The sequence below is a fragment of the Chiloscyllium plagiosum genome, unplaced genomic scaffold (genome assembly GCF_037043375.1).
Source record: "Chiloscyllium plagiosum isolate Xiang-an unplaced genomic scaffold, Cpla_swu_hap1 HiC_scaffold_9, whole genome shotgun sequence".
Lineage (NCBI taxonomy): Eukaryota > Metazoa > Chordata > Chondrichthyes > Orectolobiformes > Hemiscylliidae > Chiloscyllium > Chiloscyllium plagiosum.
The window spans coordinates 68,010,212-68,029,402 of record NW_028270147.1 but is presented as its reverse complement, the minus strand read 5'-3'; the positions used below and the strand labels follow the sequence as shown (position 1 = coordinate 68,029,402).

Sequence of the window (19,191 nt, the reverse complement as noted above, 5' to 3'; positions counted from 1 at the left end):
ATTCCTATTTTATCATTGCCATTACTTTGTGAGATCCTGGGAAACATTTTCTAAAGCTTCCTTTAATGAAGGTAGACATAGACAACAAAATTCATCATTACCTCCAAAGTTCCAGCACAACATTCATCTGTGGAAAAGGATCTTTGAAGCCTAGGATCTCAAACCTCACCCTAAGGTCGTGGTTACCAGCCACCAGTGATTCCCATGCTCCTATATGCTTTGGAGACTTGGATAATGTAAAGCAGGTCCCTGCAAGCAATGGAACAATACCACATGTGGTATCTTCACAAGATTCTCTGAATCTAGTGCAAGAAAGAAGGTCCAGCAGCAGTGTTCTCTCCCCAGCCAACATGCCTAGTTATCAAGTACTAATCACTCAAAGACAGCTCTGCTAGGTAGGCCATGTCATCTGTATAGCTAACACCAGACTCTCACAGTAACTGCTTTAGTCAGAACTAGATTGCTGTTGGTGATTTCCAGAAAGACAACAGAAATTTTCTTGATGTTCTCAAAGCATCCCCAAAGAGGTCAAACATCCCAGCAAACCCATGGAAGACCCTGGCCTGTGATTAATCAAAATGGAAAAGATTCATTCAGGAAGGATATTGAGAGATACCATCAGGAACACACAATGTAAAAATGGCCAAATCAACATGTCTAACTCATTAAGCATATTGCAGAGACTACAGATCACACATTGGATTTACTGGTCATCTCAGAAGCCATTGAACTGCAGTGTAAGAAATCAACCTCAATCCAACGGGACTGCTGAGGAAGATGACTTCATAATATTGTAAAGAATGCATTCCTTGAAATCGTATCCATAGGTTGTGACTTCACATTTATTTGATGACCACTGTCCAGCATTGCCATCAGTTGTGACATGCCAAATATTCTATATGAATACAGAAAGCATGTAACAGAGCTCATTTGGAACTGGCACAATAACTCTGAATCATAATTTTTTTTAACACATCCTGTTTCATGAATCATTTTGGTTTTGAAATGTTGCAATGTGATTATCAGCAATACCGATTTAAAACAAATACTCCCCTCTATGATATAATATCTGTGCTTTTGTCTTCAAAGTGCATTAATTGGAACATCTCCATACCTACTCTCTTTAGTGTCTGCTCTACAACATTCTTCATCTTGGACAATTTGCTGAGATTCACTATATCAACTCCCCTAACAACTGTGTCTTTAACTCTATACTCAGAAGTTGTGTTAATGCATAACTTGAAGGTATCTTGTATTAAAAAATGTTAAGCTCATTCCCACAAGTCTTTTTAAAACTTGAAGGTATCTTGTATTAAAAAATGTTAAGCTCATTCCCACAGGCTTCTCAATTTCTTTTAAATGAGAAATCATTGTGATCTTTCTTTCTATTTTTATATTATTGCTCTTCTCACTAGGTTCACCAGTGTTTACAGTCGAACCCATGGATACTGTCATTGATGCTGGCGCCATAGTGATGCTAAACTGTCAAGCAGTTGGAGAGCCACTACCAACTGTTGAGTGGTCCCGTCAAGGACAGCCACTGATAGAAAATGAAAGGATCGCAATCTTATCTAACAACTCACTGCGGCTTACTGCTGTGAAGAAGGAGGACACGTCAGAGTATGAGTGTGTGACCAGGAATCTCATGGGTTCAGCGCTTGTCAAAATCACCCTGACAGTACAAGGTGTGTACAGATTCTCATCCATGCTTCCACTAATATCAAGAATTTTTTTACTGGCTTATATAAAAATTATCAGATGACTCCGTATACCAACATACTAGAAAGTAGAAGGTACAAAAATTACTATGTTCCACCATCTGAGTCAAAGAAATGGGATCAAACACTGTCTAATGTATTTTCTGTAAAGATATAGAGAAGGATGAAAAACCTGAATCTGTTCTAAAACTGGGTCCTGAGCTTTAATTTATCTATTTAAATTGAGTAAGCTACAAAGTCTTTGAGTTGCGTCCAAAAATGCATTTTGGTCACTATTAACTCATAAGGTAGAAAAAGGGAAGCCAGAAAATGTAATATACTTGGCGATCTAAAAGACATTCAATAAGTTACAAAGTTAAAAATCACCTCACACCAGGTTATAGTCCAACAGTTTAATTGGAAGCACTGGCGTTTGGAACACTGCTCCTTCCTCAAGTGGTTGTGAAGTGTAAGATTGTAAGACACAGAATTTATAGCAGAAGTTTACAGTGTCATGTGACTGAATTATATATTGAAAAAGACCTGAATTGTTTGTTAAGTCTCTCATCTGTTAGAATGATCATGTTGGTTTCAGTTCTTTCATATGTAAATCACAGAACTTTTTTTAAATGTTACATTCTCAAGTGAACTTGAAGTCATTCTAAGTTCCTTTGTGCATCTACATTATCCAACCTATTACCATTTAAGAGATACTCTGCATCTTTGTTCCTCCTACCAAAGTGGATAACCTCACATTTTCCACATTGTATTACATCTGCTATGTTCTTGCCTGTCTGTCTGAATCCTCCAGAAGCCATTTTATATCTTTCTCACAACCTACATTTCCCCCTTAGCTTTGTATCATCTGCAAATTTGGAAATATTACATTTTGTCCCCACCCCCATCACTGATATTTATTTTCAACAGCTGGGCCCAAAGTACTGGTCTTATTAGTACCCACTGGCCAGTACTTATCAACACAAGAATGATCTATTTATTCCAACTCTTTTGTTAGCCGATCATTAATCCATGCACATTGCCTCTCATCCCTTCTGCTTCAATTTTCCTTACCAGCCTCCTATTTTATCAAAAACCTTGTGAAGTTCTAACAGTACTCTTCCATGACGCTCCTTTATTAATTTTGTGAGTAACATCTCAAGAGAACACCACCAACTTGTCCAAAAGTTTTCCATTCACTATGCATGTTGACTGCTCAATCAGATCATTATGATTGAAGTGTCTATTTATCAGATCCTTTATAATAGAAAAAAGCAAGAATCTATCTCTGGTATAAGACTAACGAATCTGAAGTCCTCTGTTTTCTCTCTCGCTGCTTCTTAAATAGTGGGATATTATTTGCAACCTTTGAATCTGTGAGAATCATTCCATTACTTTGTGTTGAGTAGCTGAGTCAATTGGACCCATACTATTCAGATGATTGAAAGATGATCTCATTGAAACACAAATGATTCTGATGAAGCTTGACGAGGGTCAATTATTTAGGATAGAAATTGGGAGAAAGTTTATCACTTAGTGGATTATGAATATTTGGAATTCCTTATCCCAGAGAGGTATGTGAATTTTACTGAAGATATTCCGTGTTGGAATAAATAAGTATTTGATCTCTCAGGCAATTGAAGAGCAGTTGTAAAAGTGGAGCTGAGACAGAAGGTGCTCTGATTAGCTGGGCAAATAGCAGATCAGGCTCAAGGGGCTGTATAATCTACTCCTATTCCTTATATTCTTATCACAAGCCAAGAATTGAACTCATTCACCAGTTTAAAAAAATAATTATTTTAGCTACAATTGCTATAAATCTTTATGGCAGCTTTTTCAATTTGATGTTGCAGATTATAGGTAGAGGAATTGATTATGTATATTATTACTCATGTTTCTTTTAGTGCATGGTGGATTTTCTGAATGGTTACAGTGGGATCCATGTAGTGTTACCTGTGGACAAGGAATGCAGAAACGATTGCGACTTTGTAATAATCCAATGCCTGCAAATGGAGGACGCCATTGTGAAGGCACTGATTCAGAAACACGCAGGTGTCAATCTAAACCTTGCCCAGGTAAATTTCTACTTTACAATCTAATGTTACTTAATGCCTCAAAGTTTTTAGCAGGTTATGTTTTAGGTTATGTTTAAGGTTCATTGACTGCACACCGAAAATGCAATTGAAATGACATATAAGAACAATGGAGTTACTGTGTTGAATACAGAAACATAGAAAATTGGTGGAATAGGCTATTTGGCCCTTTTGAGTCTGCTCTGCAATTCAGTGTGATCTTGGCTGATCATCCAACTCCATATCCTCCTTCCACTTTCTCCCAATTCCCTTTGAACCCTCCAGCCCTAAGAACTGTATCTAATTCCTTGAAAGCATTCAATGTTTTGGCTTCAACCATTTTTGGGACCGAGAATCCCACAGGCTCACCACTCTGGGTGAAGACATTTCTCCTCACCTCAGTCTCAAATAGCCAACCCCATATTCTTAAATGGTGACTCCATGACTGTGTTACTATTACTGAATTTGTAATTCAGAATCCAGGGTTTTGTTCTGAAGACAAGTCCTAACTCCCATGGCAGATGGTGAAATATGAATTCAACAAAAATCTGGAATAAAAACTAGCCTAACAGCAACCATGTAACCGGTGTCAATTGTCGCTTAAAACCCTTCTGGTTGACTTATGTACTTTCAGAAAGGAAATCTGTTCTGCTGTACATGTGACACCAGACCCACAGCAAGGTGGTTGACTCTCAATTGGCCTCTGGGCAATTAAGGATTAGTAACAGATACAGCCTAGCCACTGATACCCACATCCTATGAACAAATCAAAATAATAAAAAAAGAATATCACCACACAATAAAATATTTGCATTTTAGAATACAATTACAGCAAACATGTGACAGTTCCCCAATAGAATTAAATGCAGTAACAGTATGCACATTCAGTAAAAAACTGGATAAAAGCAAATTACTGCGGATGCTGGAATCTGAAACCAAAAGAGAAAATGCTGGAAAATCTCAGCAGGTCTGACAGCTTTGACAAAGGGTCAATTAGCTGTTTTCTGTCCTTACAGATGCTGCCAGACCTGCTGAGATTTTCCAACATTTTCTCTTTTGGATGCACATTTAGTAGTTTTAATGACTAAGTATAACAATTGGAATACGTCAATCATCATTGACAGAGTCTCAGAAAGCTTCTGTCTCAGCTTTCAAAAGACAACCTCATTGAAAAGAAACAGTGCTACTGAGGAATACAGTATTCCCTATCAATATATAGAGGTACAACATAGATGTGACAATGTCAACAAGTCATAGAGTCATAGAGATGTACAGCATTGAAACAGACCCTTCGGTCCAACCTGTCCATGCCGACCAGATATCCCAACCCAATCTAGTCACATCTGCCAGCACCCGGCCCATATCCTTCCAAACCCTTCCTATTCACACACCCATCCAAATGCCTCTTAAATGTTGCAGTTGTACCAGCCTCCACCACATCCTCTGGCAGCTCATTCCATACACGTACCATGCTCTGCGTGAAAAAGTTGCCCCTTAGGTCTCTTTTATATCTTTCCCCTCTCACCCTAAACCTATGCCCTCTAGTTCTGGACTCCCCGACCCCAGGGAAAAGACTTTGTCTATTTATCCTATCCATGCCCCTCATAATTTTGTAAACTTCTATAAGGTCACTCCTCAGCCTCCGATGCTACAGGGAAAACAGATATCCGAACTCCTGTACTCAATATTCTGACCAGTAAAGGAAAGCATATCAAACGCCTTCTTCACTATCCTATCTACCTGCGATTCCACTTTCAAGGAGCTATGAACCTGCACTCCGAGGTCTCTTTGTTCAGCAACACTCCCTAGGACCTTACCATTAAGTGTATAAGTCTTGCTAAGATTTGCTTTCCCAAAATGCAGCACCTCGCATTTATCTGAATTAAACTCCATCTGCCACTCCTCAGCCCATTGGCCCATCTGGTCCAGATTCTGTTATAATCTGAGGTAACCCTCTTCACTGTCCACTACACCTTCAATTTTGGTGTCATCTGCAAACTTAGTAACTGTACATCTTAAGCTCGCATCCAACTCATTTATGTAAATGACAAAAAGTAGAGGGCCCAGCATCGATCCTTGTGGCACTCCACTGGTCACAGGCCTCCCGTCTGAAAAACAACCCTCCACCAACACTCTGTCTTCTACCTTTGAGCCAGTTCTGTATCCAAATGGCTAGTTCTCCCTGTATTCCATGAGATCTAACCTTGCTAATCAGTCTCCCATGGGGAACCTTGTCAAACGCCTTACTGAACTCCATATAGATCTCATCTACTGCTCTGCCCTCATCAATCTTCTTTGTTACTTCTTCAAAAAACGCAATCAAGTTGGTGAGGCATGATTTCCCATGCACAAAGCCATGTTGACTATCCCTAATCAGTCCTCGCCTTTCCAAATACATGTACATCCTGTCCCTCAGGATTCCCTCCAATAACTTGCCCACCACTGAGGTCAGGCTCGCCGGTCTATAGTTCCCTGGCTTGTCTTTACCGCCCTTCTTAAACAATGAAAAATACAACAGTCTAATGACTTTGTCATCTCCTAATGACTGAATTACTACTTTTAAAATTTAAAATATATCCATGTACCATCTGGTTGTTATGTAATATTTGAAAAAATTGTAGTCAGGACAAGTTGAAAACATCTTATTGGCCTGAGTAATAATATTTCAAGTTAGGTTGCCACTATACTCCCATGTTCACAATACAAAATACTATCTTGTGGTCACTGGCATTAAAAAGGGCAACATAACTTAAATGTGGTGTCAGTGTTGGACTGAGGTGGACAAGATCAGAAGTCACATGACAACAGGTTATAGTCCAACTGGTTTGTTTGAAATCATAAGCTTTCAGACCACTGCTCCTTCATCAGGTGAAGTACAAACTGAGGTGCACAGCCAGTGGTTTTGATCTGTGAAGGTAAAGTTGTCATAGTGCCAGAGGACCATACAAACTGCATAATCTCTTCCAACCTCTAGCATCGGACAGAGATATGTCAGCTTAAACACACGTAGTAACAGATTCAAGAACAGGCTTTTCCCTGCTGTTATCAGACTTTTGAATGAATCCATCTAAGATCTCCAAACATAGACTGGAACTGCCATAGTGTTAAGGGTTTAGATGGAGAGGAATTTAAGTGTGTACAAAAAAAAATTCTGATTCAGTATGTGGATGTACCTACTAGAAAAGGTGCAAAACTTGACCTACTCTTGGGAAATAAGGAAGGGCAGGTGACTGAGGTGTCAGTAGGAGAGCACTTTGGGGCCAGTTACCATAATTCTATTAGTTTGAAAATCGTGATGGAAAAGGATCGACCGGATCTAAAAGTTGAAGTTCTAAATTGTAGAAAGGCCAATTTTGACAGTATTAGGCAAGAACTTTCAAAAGCTGATTGGGGGCAGATGTTTGCAGGTAAAGGGACGGCTGGAAAATACGAAACCTTCAGAAATGAGATCATGAGTGTGCAGAAGCAGTATATTTCTGTTAGGGTGAAAAGAAATGCTGGTAGGTATAGGGAATGCTGGATGACTAAAGACATTGAGGGTTTGGTTAAGAAAAAGAAGGAAGCATATGTCAAGTATAGACAGGATAGATCAAGTGAATCCTTAGAAGAGTATAAAGGCAGTAGGAGTATACTTAAGAGGGAAATCAGGAGGGCAAAAAGGGGACATGAGATAGCTTTGGCAAATAGAATTAAGGAGAATCCAAAGGGTTTTTACAAATGCATTAAGGCCAAAGGGGTAACTAGGGAGAGGATAGGGTCCCTCAAAGGTTAGCAAGGCGGCCTTTGTGTGGAGCCGCAGTAGATGGGAGAGATATTAAGCGAGTATTTTGCATCAATGTTTACTGTGGAAAAGGGCATGGAAGATATAGAATGCAGAGAAATAAATGGTGACGTCTTGAAAAATGTCCACATTACAGTGGAGGAAGTGCTGAAACTCATAAAGGTGAATAAATCCCCAGGACCTGATCAGGTGCGCCCTAGAACACTGTGGCAAGATAGGGAAGTCTGGGCCTCTTGCTGAGATATTTGTATCATCGATAGTTACAGGTGAGGTGCCGGAAGACTGGCGGTTGGCTAACGTGGTGCCACTATTTAAGTAAGGTGGTAACTATAGACCAGAGAGCCTGACGTCGGTGGTGGGCAAGTTGTTGGAGAGAATCCTGAGAGATAGGATATACATGTCTTTGGAAAAACAAGGACTGATTAGGGATAGTCAACATGGCTTTGTGCGTCGGAAATCATGTTTCGCAAACTTGATCAAGTTTTTTGAAGAAGTAACAAAGAGGATTGATAACGGTAGAGTGTTAGACGTGATCTATATGGACTTCAGTAAAGCGTTCGACAAGGTTACCCATGGGAGACTGGTTAGCAAGGTTAGATCTCATTGAATACAGGGAGAACTAGCCATTTGGATACAAAACTGGCTCAAAGGTAGAAGACAAAAGGGTGGTGGTGGAGGGTTGTTTTTCAAACTGGAAGCCTGTGACCAGTGGAGTGCCACAAGGATCGGTTCTGGGTCCACTACTTTACATCCAATTCATTTATATAAATGATGAAAATGTAGGAGGTATAGTTAGTAAGTTTGCAGATGACACCAAAATTGGAGGTATAGTGGACAGCGAAGAAGGTTACCTCGGACTACGAAAGAATCTTGATCAGATGGGCCAATCGGCTGAGAAGTGGCAGATGGATTTTAATTTATATGAATGCAAGGTGCTGCATTTTGGGAAAGCAAATCTTAGCAGGACTTATACATTTAATGGTAAGGTCCTTGGGAGTGTTGCTGAACAGAGAGACTTTGGAGTGCAGGTTCTTAGCTCCTTGAAAATGGAATTGCAGGTAGATAGGATAGTGAAGAAGGCATTTGGTAAGCTTTCTTTTATTGGTCAGAGTATTAAGTAGAGGAGTTGGGAGGTCATGTTTGGGCTGCACAGGACATTGGTTAGGCCACTATTGGAATATTGCATGCACTTCTGGACTCCTTCCTATGGGTAGGATGTTGTGAAACTTGAAAGGGTTCAGAAAAGAATTACAAGGATGTTGCCAGGGTTGGAGGATTTGAGCTATAGGGAGAGGCTGAACAGGCTGGGGCTGTTTTCCCTGGAGTGTCAGAGGCTGAGGGGTGACCTCATAGAGGTTTATAAAATCATGAGAGACATGGATAGGATAAGTAAACAAAGTCTCATCCCTTGGGTGGGGGAGTCCAGAACTAGAGGGCATAGGTTTAGGGTGAGAGGGAAAGATATAAAAGATACCTAAGGTGCAACGCTTTCATGCAGAGGGTGGTGCGTGTGTGGAATGGGCTGCCAGAGAAAGTGGTGAAGGCTGGTGCAATTGCAACATTTAGGCATCTGTATGGGTATATGAATAGGAAGGGTTTGGAGGGATATGGGCTGGGTGCTAGCAGATGTGACCAAATTGGATTGGGATATCTGGTCGGCATGGACAAGTTGGATTAAATTTAAATGTTAATTTTGCTTTTTGAGCACCTTCTCTGTAGCCATAACATGTATTCTTGGTTCTGTATGATATGATCTGCCTGTACTGTACACAAAACTAAACATTTTCCTATCCTAGGTACATGAGACAAAAATAAATCAAATCAAATTATTTAAGGATACTGATTGGTTTTGAATGTATAAATTGGGAAGATACTGGCCATAATTTTTCCATCCTCCTTAGGTACAGGAGTGGTGCCAAAGGACTGGGGAATTGAATATTATATGCTTCTTTGAAAAAAAATCTGTATAATAAATCCAGGAACTATTGCGAACCAATGGTGGTGGGGAAGCATTTAAAAAGTGATAATTTGGGACAAAATTAGCAGTAACTTCAGCAAATGAAGGAAGAATGAAGTGTTTCATTTTGTTGGGAGGACTAAGGAGGGGCAAAATAAATGGTATAATTTAAAATGGGATGCAGAAGCAGAGGGAATGGTAAATGTGCATAAATCATTGAAAGTGGCAAGGGCAGTTAAATAAGAAAATAAGATCCTGGGCCTTATAACTACAAGCATGAATTACAAAACAAAAACAGAAATTGCTGGAGAAACTCAGCAAGTCTGGCAACATCAGTGGAAAGAAGGAAAGCAGAGCCAACATTTCTACTCCAGTAAGCCTATAATGCCTCAAATTTGTCAATTTCACTTCCAACTTTCACCCAGTTCTCACATCACTTGGTCCATCTAGGACTCCTCCCTTTTCATTACTGAGGTTGGGCTGGCCACCGATATCCACCACAGACCCACCAACTCCCACAGTTACTTGGAATATTCATCCTAACACCCTATTTCCATTAAAGCCTCCATTCCATTCTCCCAGTTTCTCCATCTCCACTGCATCTGTTCAAGTGATACCACCTTCCATGAAGTGGGGGCCTTAGAAACGTCCACCATTTTTCACAACACCGGTTTCCACACCACAATGGTTGATAGGGCCTCAGACTTGTCTGACCCATCTCCTTGACTTCTGCCCTCATCCCTTCTCTTTCCTGCCATAACATTTCCTACCAGGTATCTGCCGTATCTGCTCCCAGGAGGACCAGTTCCACCATAGAACACACCAGATGGCCTCCTTCTTTAGAGACCGCAATTTCCCTTCCCACGTGGTTAAAGATGCCCTCCAACGCATCTCGTCCACATCCCGCACCTCCGCCCTCAGACCCAACCCCTCCAACCGCAACAAGGACAGAACGCCCCTGGTGCTCACCTTCCACCCTACCAACCTTCGCATAAACCAAATCATCCGCCGACATTTCCGCCACCTCCAAACAGACCCCACCACCAGGGATATATTTCCCTCCCCACCCCTCTCCGCCTTCCGCAAAGACTGTTCCCTCCGTGACTACCTGGTCAGGTCCACGCCCCCCTACAACCCACCCTCCCATCCTGGCACTTTCCCCTGCCACCGCAGGAACTGTAAAACCTGTGCCCACACCTCTTCCCTCACCTCCATCCAAGGCCCTAAAGGAGCCTTCCACATCCATCAAAGTTTTACCTGCACATCCACTAATATCATTTATTGTATCCGTTGCTCCCGATGCGGTCTCCTCTACATTGGGGAGACTGGGCACCTCCTAGCAGAGCGTTTTAGGGAACATCTCCGAGACACCCGCACCAATCAACCAAACCGCCCCGTGGCTCAACATTTCAACTCCCCCTCCCACTCTGCCGAGGATATGGAGGTCCTGGGCCTCCTCCACCGCCGCTCCCTCACCACCAGACGCATGGAAGAAGAACGCCTCATCTTCCGCCTCGGAACACTTCAACCCCAGGGCATCAATGTGGATTTCAACAGCTTCCTCATTTCCCCTTCCCCCACCTCATCCTAGTTTCTAACCTCCAGCAACACGATCCCCTTGACTTGTCCGGACTTGTCCGACCTGCCCAGCTCCTTTTCCACCTATCCACTCCACCCTCTCCTCCCTGACCTATCACCTTCATCTCCTCCCCCACTGACCTATTGTACTCTATGCTACTCTATCCCCACCCCCACCCTCCTCTAGCTTATCTCTCCACGCTTAAGGCTCTCTGCCTTTATTCCTGATGAAGGGCTTTTGCCCAAAATGTTGATTTCGAAGCTTTTCGGATGCTGCCTGAATTGCTGTGCTCTTCCAGCACCACTGATCCAGAATAACATTTCCTACCCCCAATCCTCACTTTTCATCCAACCAGCATTTACATCCAAAAGGATCATAAGACACCATTGCTGCCACCTCCAGCAGAGTGCCACCGCCAGACACACATTCCCCTCCCCTCCTCTCCCTCATCAGCATTTTTCAGGGACTCTTCTCTCCAGAACACCCTGGTCCACTCCTCCTCCACTCCCAACATCTCCTCACACTCCCATGGCACCTTCGCAGTCCAAAGATGTGCAGGTCCGGTGAATTGGCCATGCTAAATTGCCCATAATGTTAGGTGCATTAGTCAGAGGGAAATGGTTCTGGGTGGGTTACTCTTCGGAGGGTCAGTGCGGACTGGTTGGGTCGAAGGGCCTGTTTCCACACTGTAGGGAATCTAATCTAATCTCTATTACAGAAGGTATAATACCAGTCTGTTTACTTCCTCTCTTCTCACTATCCAAGGCCCCAGCATCAGGTGAAGCAGCAATACACTCAATCTAGACTACAGTATTCGTTGATCACAATATGGTGGTCTCTTTGTTGGGGAGACAAAACACAGAGTGGGCAACCACTTTGTGGAAAACCTACATTCTGACCACAAAAATGAACCTTAACTTTCAGTTGCTTACCACTTCAACACACCATCCTATTTCCTGGCCAACATTTCTGTTTCAGGCTTGCTGCATTGCTCCAGCAAAGCTTAGTGCCAGCTGAAAGAACAGCGTCTCATTTTACACTTGGGGATCCTGCAGTCTTCTGGACTCAATGTCAGGTTCAAAGTTTTTAAGGCTTGAGCCCCTTCTTCCAAGTCCCTCCCCCAACCCCAACACCCCTGGCTTGAACATCAAATCAGCTGCTTTCGCAAGAACTAAACCATTTTTGCCCATTAATGGTCCCCATCAGCACCTTTTTCTTTTTCCCTGGTTCACCATTGTCCATATCTTTGTCTGTCCAACTGCTGTTATCTCACTCTCTCTCTCTCTGGGCTCCATCTTCACCTATCACTTATTTCTTCCTTCTACCTGCTCCATCTTTGGTATATAGTAATCTTTTCTGATTGAGATCAGTTCTGAAGAGTCACTGAACCCAAAATGTTGACACTGTTTTCTCTCCACAGATTCTGCCAGACATTGAGTTTCTCCAGCAATTTCTGTTTTGTTTCAGATATGTAACATCCACAATTCTTTATTGTTCATAAATTACAAAAGCAAAGCAGTTATGGTAAACTGCTTTGAGGTCTCAGCTGGAATTTTGCATGCAATTTGAGACACCACACTTAATGATGTGGAAGCATTGGAGAGGTCACAGAAAGTATTCACAGGGATGACTTAAAAGGATGAGGAGTTTCAGCTATACAGATAGCGTCTCCAATCTAGGACTATTCTTCTTGGAGAGGGTGGAGATTTAACTCAAAATCATAAGTACATGGCTGGAAAAGTAGGTGACAGGAAACTTTTCCTAATGGTGAAACAATCAAGAGCCACAAGACAGTGATCTAAGTTAAATGGTGACATGAAGAATTTTTTTTACGCTGAATATTCAGGATTTGGAAACCACTGTCTGAGAGTATGTAGGAGGAAGATTCCATCATAGCCTTCAAGCGAGACTTGCATAATTATCTCAATGGGGAAAAGTCAGGAAATGGCATAGACGTGTCAGATTAAATGGCAATCTTTAATGCTGTAACCATTTTGTGGTTTCAGAAGTCAAATTGTGTGACACCACTACTGCTCCTTCCCCCTCCCCCCAATCAAACCTCCTCACACCACTTCAACTTGGCACTGCGTGAACTATGTATTTGCTGAGGTGATTCAGTAAAACTCCCAAATAGCTCATCTACTTAATTGGAACTTTCTTAATTTTTTTGAATGATAAATATGAAATTGTCTTTAGAAGGAGACTGTGAACACTATAATTACTTCAATGGCCCAGGCAAGGAAAGTGGAAAATAACGAGTGAAAACTTTGACTTTTGACCTTTTCCCAGTCACTCCTATGAGAAAACCAGTGCCTGTGAAATTTAAACAATAGGTTTGGGCTGAACTGGTAGAGCTGTGCAATTAATTCACTACAAAAGTTTCCAAAGGATTTTGGGTGAGTGACGTTCAGCAATTATTGACTGATATGCAGTCAGGGTACCCTGGAAATATTGACCAACCCACTCGAGGAATCTCTCCTATAATTGACTAAAATTCTCGAGGCCACCCTCGAGCACACACATGGCAGGACACTAACCTTCTAAATAAAGTAACACTGACCTAAAAAGAGAAACATTACTAATAGTGTTAAAATATTTATTAGTATAAAGCAACAGGAAAATGTGCTGGTTTGTCTGTAAGTGCTGAAAAACAAAGAAACACCACATCACGGGCCTATCATGTCTAGAGAGACAAGTTTCCCTCAATCAATTAAGTGTCATCCCAAACTCTTTGTGTGTACCAAAAAGCAAGCAGTGTTTATAGGATTATATAAGTCAATACTTTGGGGAGAACAGAGTAACATATCAAAGATTAGAAATTAATTTTATTGACAGATTTTCCAGCTTTACGTAACTACTTACTTAAGAGAATTCCTCAGTTCAGGTTTTTATAGCATCAGTTATGATCTCCAGAAAACGTTGCTTGTATATAGAGCTTTTTCATTTTTTTTAACATTTGATGAAATGTTGTTAAAAGAACAGATTAATATTAAATACTGGAAAAGTATTGTTTGAGTAAATGCTTTTGCCTTCAGTGGATGGCAGTTGGTCAGAGTGGAGCCAGTGGGAGGAATGTTCTCGTACCTGTGGCCAGGGCAACAGGACACGGACCAGGACGTGTACTAATCCACCAGTGCAATATGGAGGGAAACGGTGTGATGGCAATGCTGTGGAGGCTATCATGTGTAATATCCGGCCTTGTCCAGGTATCTGAGACAATTCTAATAGTTCAATCTGTACACTTACTCAGTGTAACTCTCTTTCTAAACAAAGGCTTCTAATATTTCAGTCATTGTTTCAGATTCCTTATCAAAGAGAAATGAATAAGACTATAACATACTTGTTTTATGACTTTAAAAACATTTCATAGGTTGTATTGAGTTGTATTACAGGTTCTTTGTACTTCCTTTTGCCTCCTCATGTAAGAGAATAATATGAACAATTTTTTAAATGTTCTCATGTATATGGGATTAGGTTACTTCCCTCTTCGAGACAAGGATTACTTGTGTCTTCTGCTGGATTTCCAAACCCTGCTTCCCCAATCCATAGTTCCTACTTGAACATTTGCCATGGATCATGCTCCCCATCACCTCATCAACATTGATCCTCACCCACTGGCAATGACATAATTTCTACTGATTTTGAGCAAGAATCAGGGATGTGCAAATGATGGGTAAAAAAAATGACTGCAGATGCTGGAAACCAGATTCTGGATCAATGGTGCTGGAAGAGCACAGCAGTTCAGGCAGCATCCGAGTTGCCAAGGAGTTAAATTTTCGAGTCTTATACTTCAGTGTTTTTGGAAGGAGGAAAATGTTCAGCACCCTTTCAATCTTGCTCAGCTTTTAATGACCTTCTTAACACCATAACCCTAATGTATCTGTAAGCTAAAAAAGCAATGTCAACAAGCTAGCTACAACAATAACCAATAAATAATGCAACATTCAAATCAACATGAATGCTAACACTCACCCATCCCATTCCCCAAACTGATAGAATCTCAAGCAAGAAATATAAATTGTTTCAATGTTTAAGTGATCCTAATGAAAGCACATACCTGCAAGAAACCTTTATGCATCAGAGCATCCCTCCCATAAATGTAGCCAAACTGTGCTCATAAATATATATATATGCATATGTACATTCCTAAGAATTTATTCTATTTTTGCATTCTCTAATTTTTGCATTCTTCAGTTCTGTTCTGTTCCTTGCTGCCATACTCTAGCTATTGTAACCCAAATTACTGCACTGTTCCACTGCCTCGTCGTTTCATTCTGATTTAGAATATAGAACATGACATTGCAATACAGGCCTTTCAGCCCTCAATGTTGTGCCGACCTGTGAAACCATTCTGAAGCCCATCTAACCTACACTATTCCATTTTCATCCATTTGTCTATCCAATGACCTTTTAAATGCCTGTAAAGTTGGTGAGACTACTACTGTTGCAGGAAGGCCATTCCACGCCCATACTACTCTGAGTAAAGAAACTACCTCTGACATCTGCCCTATATCTATTACCCCTCAATTTAAAGCTATGTCCCCTCATGCTAGCCATCACCATCCAAGGAAAAAGGCTCTCACTGTCCACCCTATCTAACCCTCTGATTACATTATATGTCTCAATTAAGTCATCTCTCAACCTTTTTTCTCTCGAACGAAAACAGCCTGAAGTCTCTCAGCCTTTCCTCATAAGACTTTCCCTCCATACTAAGGAACATCTAGTAAATCTCCTTCCTTCCAAAGCTTCCACATCCTTCCTATGATGCGGTGACCAGAACTGTACACAATGCTCCAAATGTGGCTGCACTACAGTTTGTACAGCTGCAGCATGACCTCATGGCTCTGAAACTCATTCCCTCTACGAATAAAAGCTAAGACACCATATGCCTTTTTAACAATCTTATCATCCTGGATGGCAACTTTCAGGGATCTATGTACATGGACATCGCGATCTCTCTGCTCATCTACACTACCAGGAATCTTACCATTAGCCCAGTACTCTGCAATCCTGTTACTCCTCCACCTCACGCTTTTCTGCATTTAACTCCACTTGCCACTTCTCAACACAGCTCTGCAACTTATCTTTGTCCTTCTGTAACCTACAACATCTTTTGGCACTATCCACAACTCCATCAACCATGGTGCCATCTGCAAATTTACTAACCCATCCTTCTACACCCTCATCCAGGTCATTTATAAAAATGACAAACAACAGTGGCCCCAAAACAGATCCTTGTGGTACACCACTGGTAACTGAACTCCAAGATGAACATTTCCCATCAACCACCACTCTTTCTTCTTTTAGCCAATTTCTTATCCAAACAGCTAAATCACCTTCAATCCCATGCTTCTGTATTTTGTGCAATAGCCTATCATGGGGAACCTTATCAAATGCCTTACTGACATCCATATATACCAGATCAACCACTTTACCCTCATCCACCTATTTGGTCTCCTTCTCAAAGAACTCAATAAGGTTTGCAAGGCATGATCTACCTTTCACAAAACCGTGTTGACTATCCCTAATCAACTTATTCCTTTCTAGATGATTATAAATCCTATTTCTTATAACCTTTTCCAAAATATTGCCCACAACTGAAGTAAGGCTCACTAATCTGTAATTACCAGGGTTGACGCTACTCCCCTTCTTGAACAAGGGAACACCATTTGCTATCCTCCAGTCTACTGGCACTATTCCTGTAGACAATTACAACATAAAGATCAAAGCTAAAGGCTGTGCAATCTCATCAATGGCTTCCCAGAGCATCTTTGGACAAATCCCATCCAGCCCAGGGGACTTATCTATTTTCACACTTTTTAGAATTACCAGCACCACCTCCTTGTGAGCCTCAATCCTATCTAGTCTAGTAGCCTGTATCTCAGAATTCTCCTTGACAACATTATCTTTTTCCAGTGTGAATACTGACAGAAAATATTCATTTAGTGCTTCCCCTATCTCTTATGACTCCATGCATAACTTCCCACTGCTATCCTTGATTGACTCGAGTAAGATTAGAGCCATTCTTTTATTCCTGATATACTGTATAAGCCTTAGAGTTGCCCTTGATCCTATTCACCAACAACTTTTCATGTCCCCTCCTGGCTCTTTTTAGCTCTCTCTTTAGATCTTTCCTGGCTAACTTGTAGCTCTCAAGCACTGTAACTGAACTTTCATGGCTCATCCTCACCTAAGCCGCCACCTTCTGCTTGACAAGAGCTTCAACTTCTTTCGTAAATCATGGCTCCTTCACTCGACAACTTCCTCCCTACCTGACAAGTACATACTTATCAAGGACTTGTGGGCGGCACGGTGGCCCAGTGGTTAGCACTGCTGCCTCACAGCGCCTGTAGACCCGGGTTCAATTCCCGACTCAGGCGACTGACTGTGTGGAGTTTGCACATTCTCCCCGTGTCTGCGTGGGTTTCCTCCGGGTGCTCCGGTTTCCTCCCACAGTCCAAAAGATGTGCGGGTCAGGTGAATTGGCCATGCTAAATTGCCCGTAGTGTTAGGTTAAAGGGGTAAAGGTAGGGGTATGGGTGGGTTGCGCTTCGGCGGGTCGGTGTGGACTTGTTGGGCCGAAGGGCCTGTTTCCACACTGTAAGTAATCTAATCTAATCTAATCTAGACATGCAGTAGCTCTACCTTGAATAAGCTCCACATTTCAATTGTGCCCATCCCCTGCAGTTTCCTTCCCCATCCTATGCATCCTAAATCCTGCCTAATCGCATCATAATTGCCTTTCCCCAGTTATAACTCTTGCCCTGCAGTGTACACCTATCCCCTTACATCGCTAAAGTAAACATAACCGAATTGTGGTCACTATCATCAAAGTGCTCACCTACCTCCAAATCTAACTCATGGCCAGGTTCATTACCCAGTAGCATTAGCAAATCCCTCCCTCATAGGATATTGGTACCCCTCTGGTTCAGATGAAGACCATCCTGTTTGTAGAGGTCCCATCCACCCCAGAAAGAGCCCCAGTTATCCAGGAATCCAAAACCCTCCCTCCTGCACCATCCCTGTAGCCATATGTTCAATTCCTCTCTCTCCCTAATCCTTGCTTTGCTAATACATATTACAGGCAACAAACCAGAGATAACAACTCTGGTTTGCCTCATCACCTTTCTTTTAATCCTTTTCCTCCATTATTTAGTTTAAAGCCCCATCTACCATCCTAGTTATACAAATTGCCAGAATATTGTTCCTAGCATGTTTAAAGTGAAGATTATTCAAACAGTACTACTCCTATATTTCCAAGTACTGGTGCCCGATCCCTATGAATCAAAGCCCATTTCTCCCGCACCAGTTTTTGAGCCATGCATTCATCTCTTTCATCAAATTTACTCTCCCCCAATTTGCTTATGCTTTGGGTGATAATCTGAAACGTATTAGCTTTGAGATTCTGTTTTTCAATTTACCGCTTAGCTGCTCCTAATACTAAACAGAACCCCTTTCAGAAACCTGTCCATGTTGTTGGTATCCACATGGACCATGACATCTGGATCCTCACTTTCCCACTTCATGTTTCACTCTAGTAAAGAGTAGATATCCTGAACTCTGGTATCAGATAGGCAATAAGCCTTCTGGATGCTCTCTGTTCGCTATAGAGAATCGTACTATTCTTCTGTCTATATTGACACGTACTGCCACAACATTTCTATTTACTGCCCCAGCTTGAAGGTCTTCCTGTACTGCATTGCTGTAGTCAGTTTGCTTATCCACGCGACAAGTCCCCACATTCATTTTTACAAGTTGCAAGAATCTGAAACGTGTTGAACAATTACAAGGACTAGGTATCCTCCACTTCTCCCTTCTCAATCCCCTTACCTGCCTCACCTAAATAAGACCCTCCTGTCCCTAACTAGTGACCGAATTAGAAAATGCTATTTTAGGGCATGTGCTGCCTTCTAGAACAAATCCTTTTCCCACCCTGATAGGTTGCAGTTTCTATGGTCTGGCTCTCAAATCATTGACTGAGCCAAAACTCCTTGACTAAGATGTGTTTGCCATGGATCTCACTGGCTTGTAAATACCACCCATATGCTGCAGCTGCAAAATAACACCTGCCTTGCCACCTTTATTGTGTGGTAATGACTTTATTCTTC

The 19,191-nt window shown here is 41.7% G+C and overlaps 1 protein-coding gene across 3 annotated transcripts in view; it reads left to right on the top strand.

The window, feature by feature from the left end:
• hmcn1 (hemicentin 1) overlaps positions 1-19,191 on the top strand; it is a 607,098-nt gene that overhangs the window by 532,082 nt on the left and 55,825 nt on the right. For all 3 annotated transcript variants that reach the window (XM_087990747.1, XM_043699541.2, XM_087990748.1), the window contains exons 87-89: positions 1,416-1,685; positions 3,599-3,769; positions 14,119-14,289. In XM_087990747.1, coding sequence (XP_087846873.1) covers positions 1,416-1,685; positions 3,599-3,769; positions 14,119-14,289 — 612 coding nt within the window. The remainder of the gene's footprint in view (positions 1-1,415; positions 1,686-3,598; positions 3,770-14,118; positions 14,290-19,191) is intronic.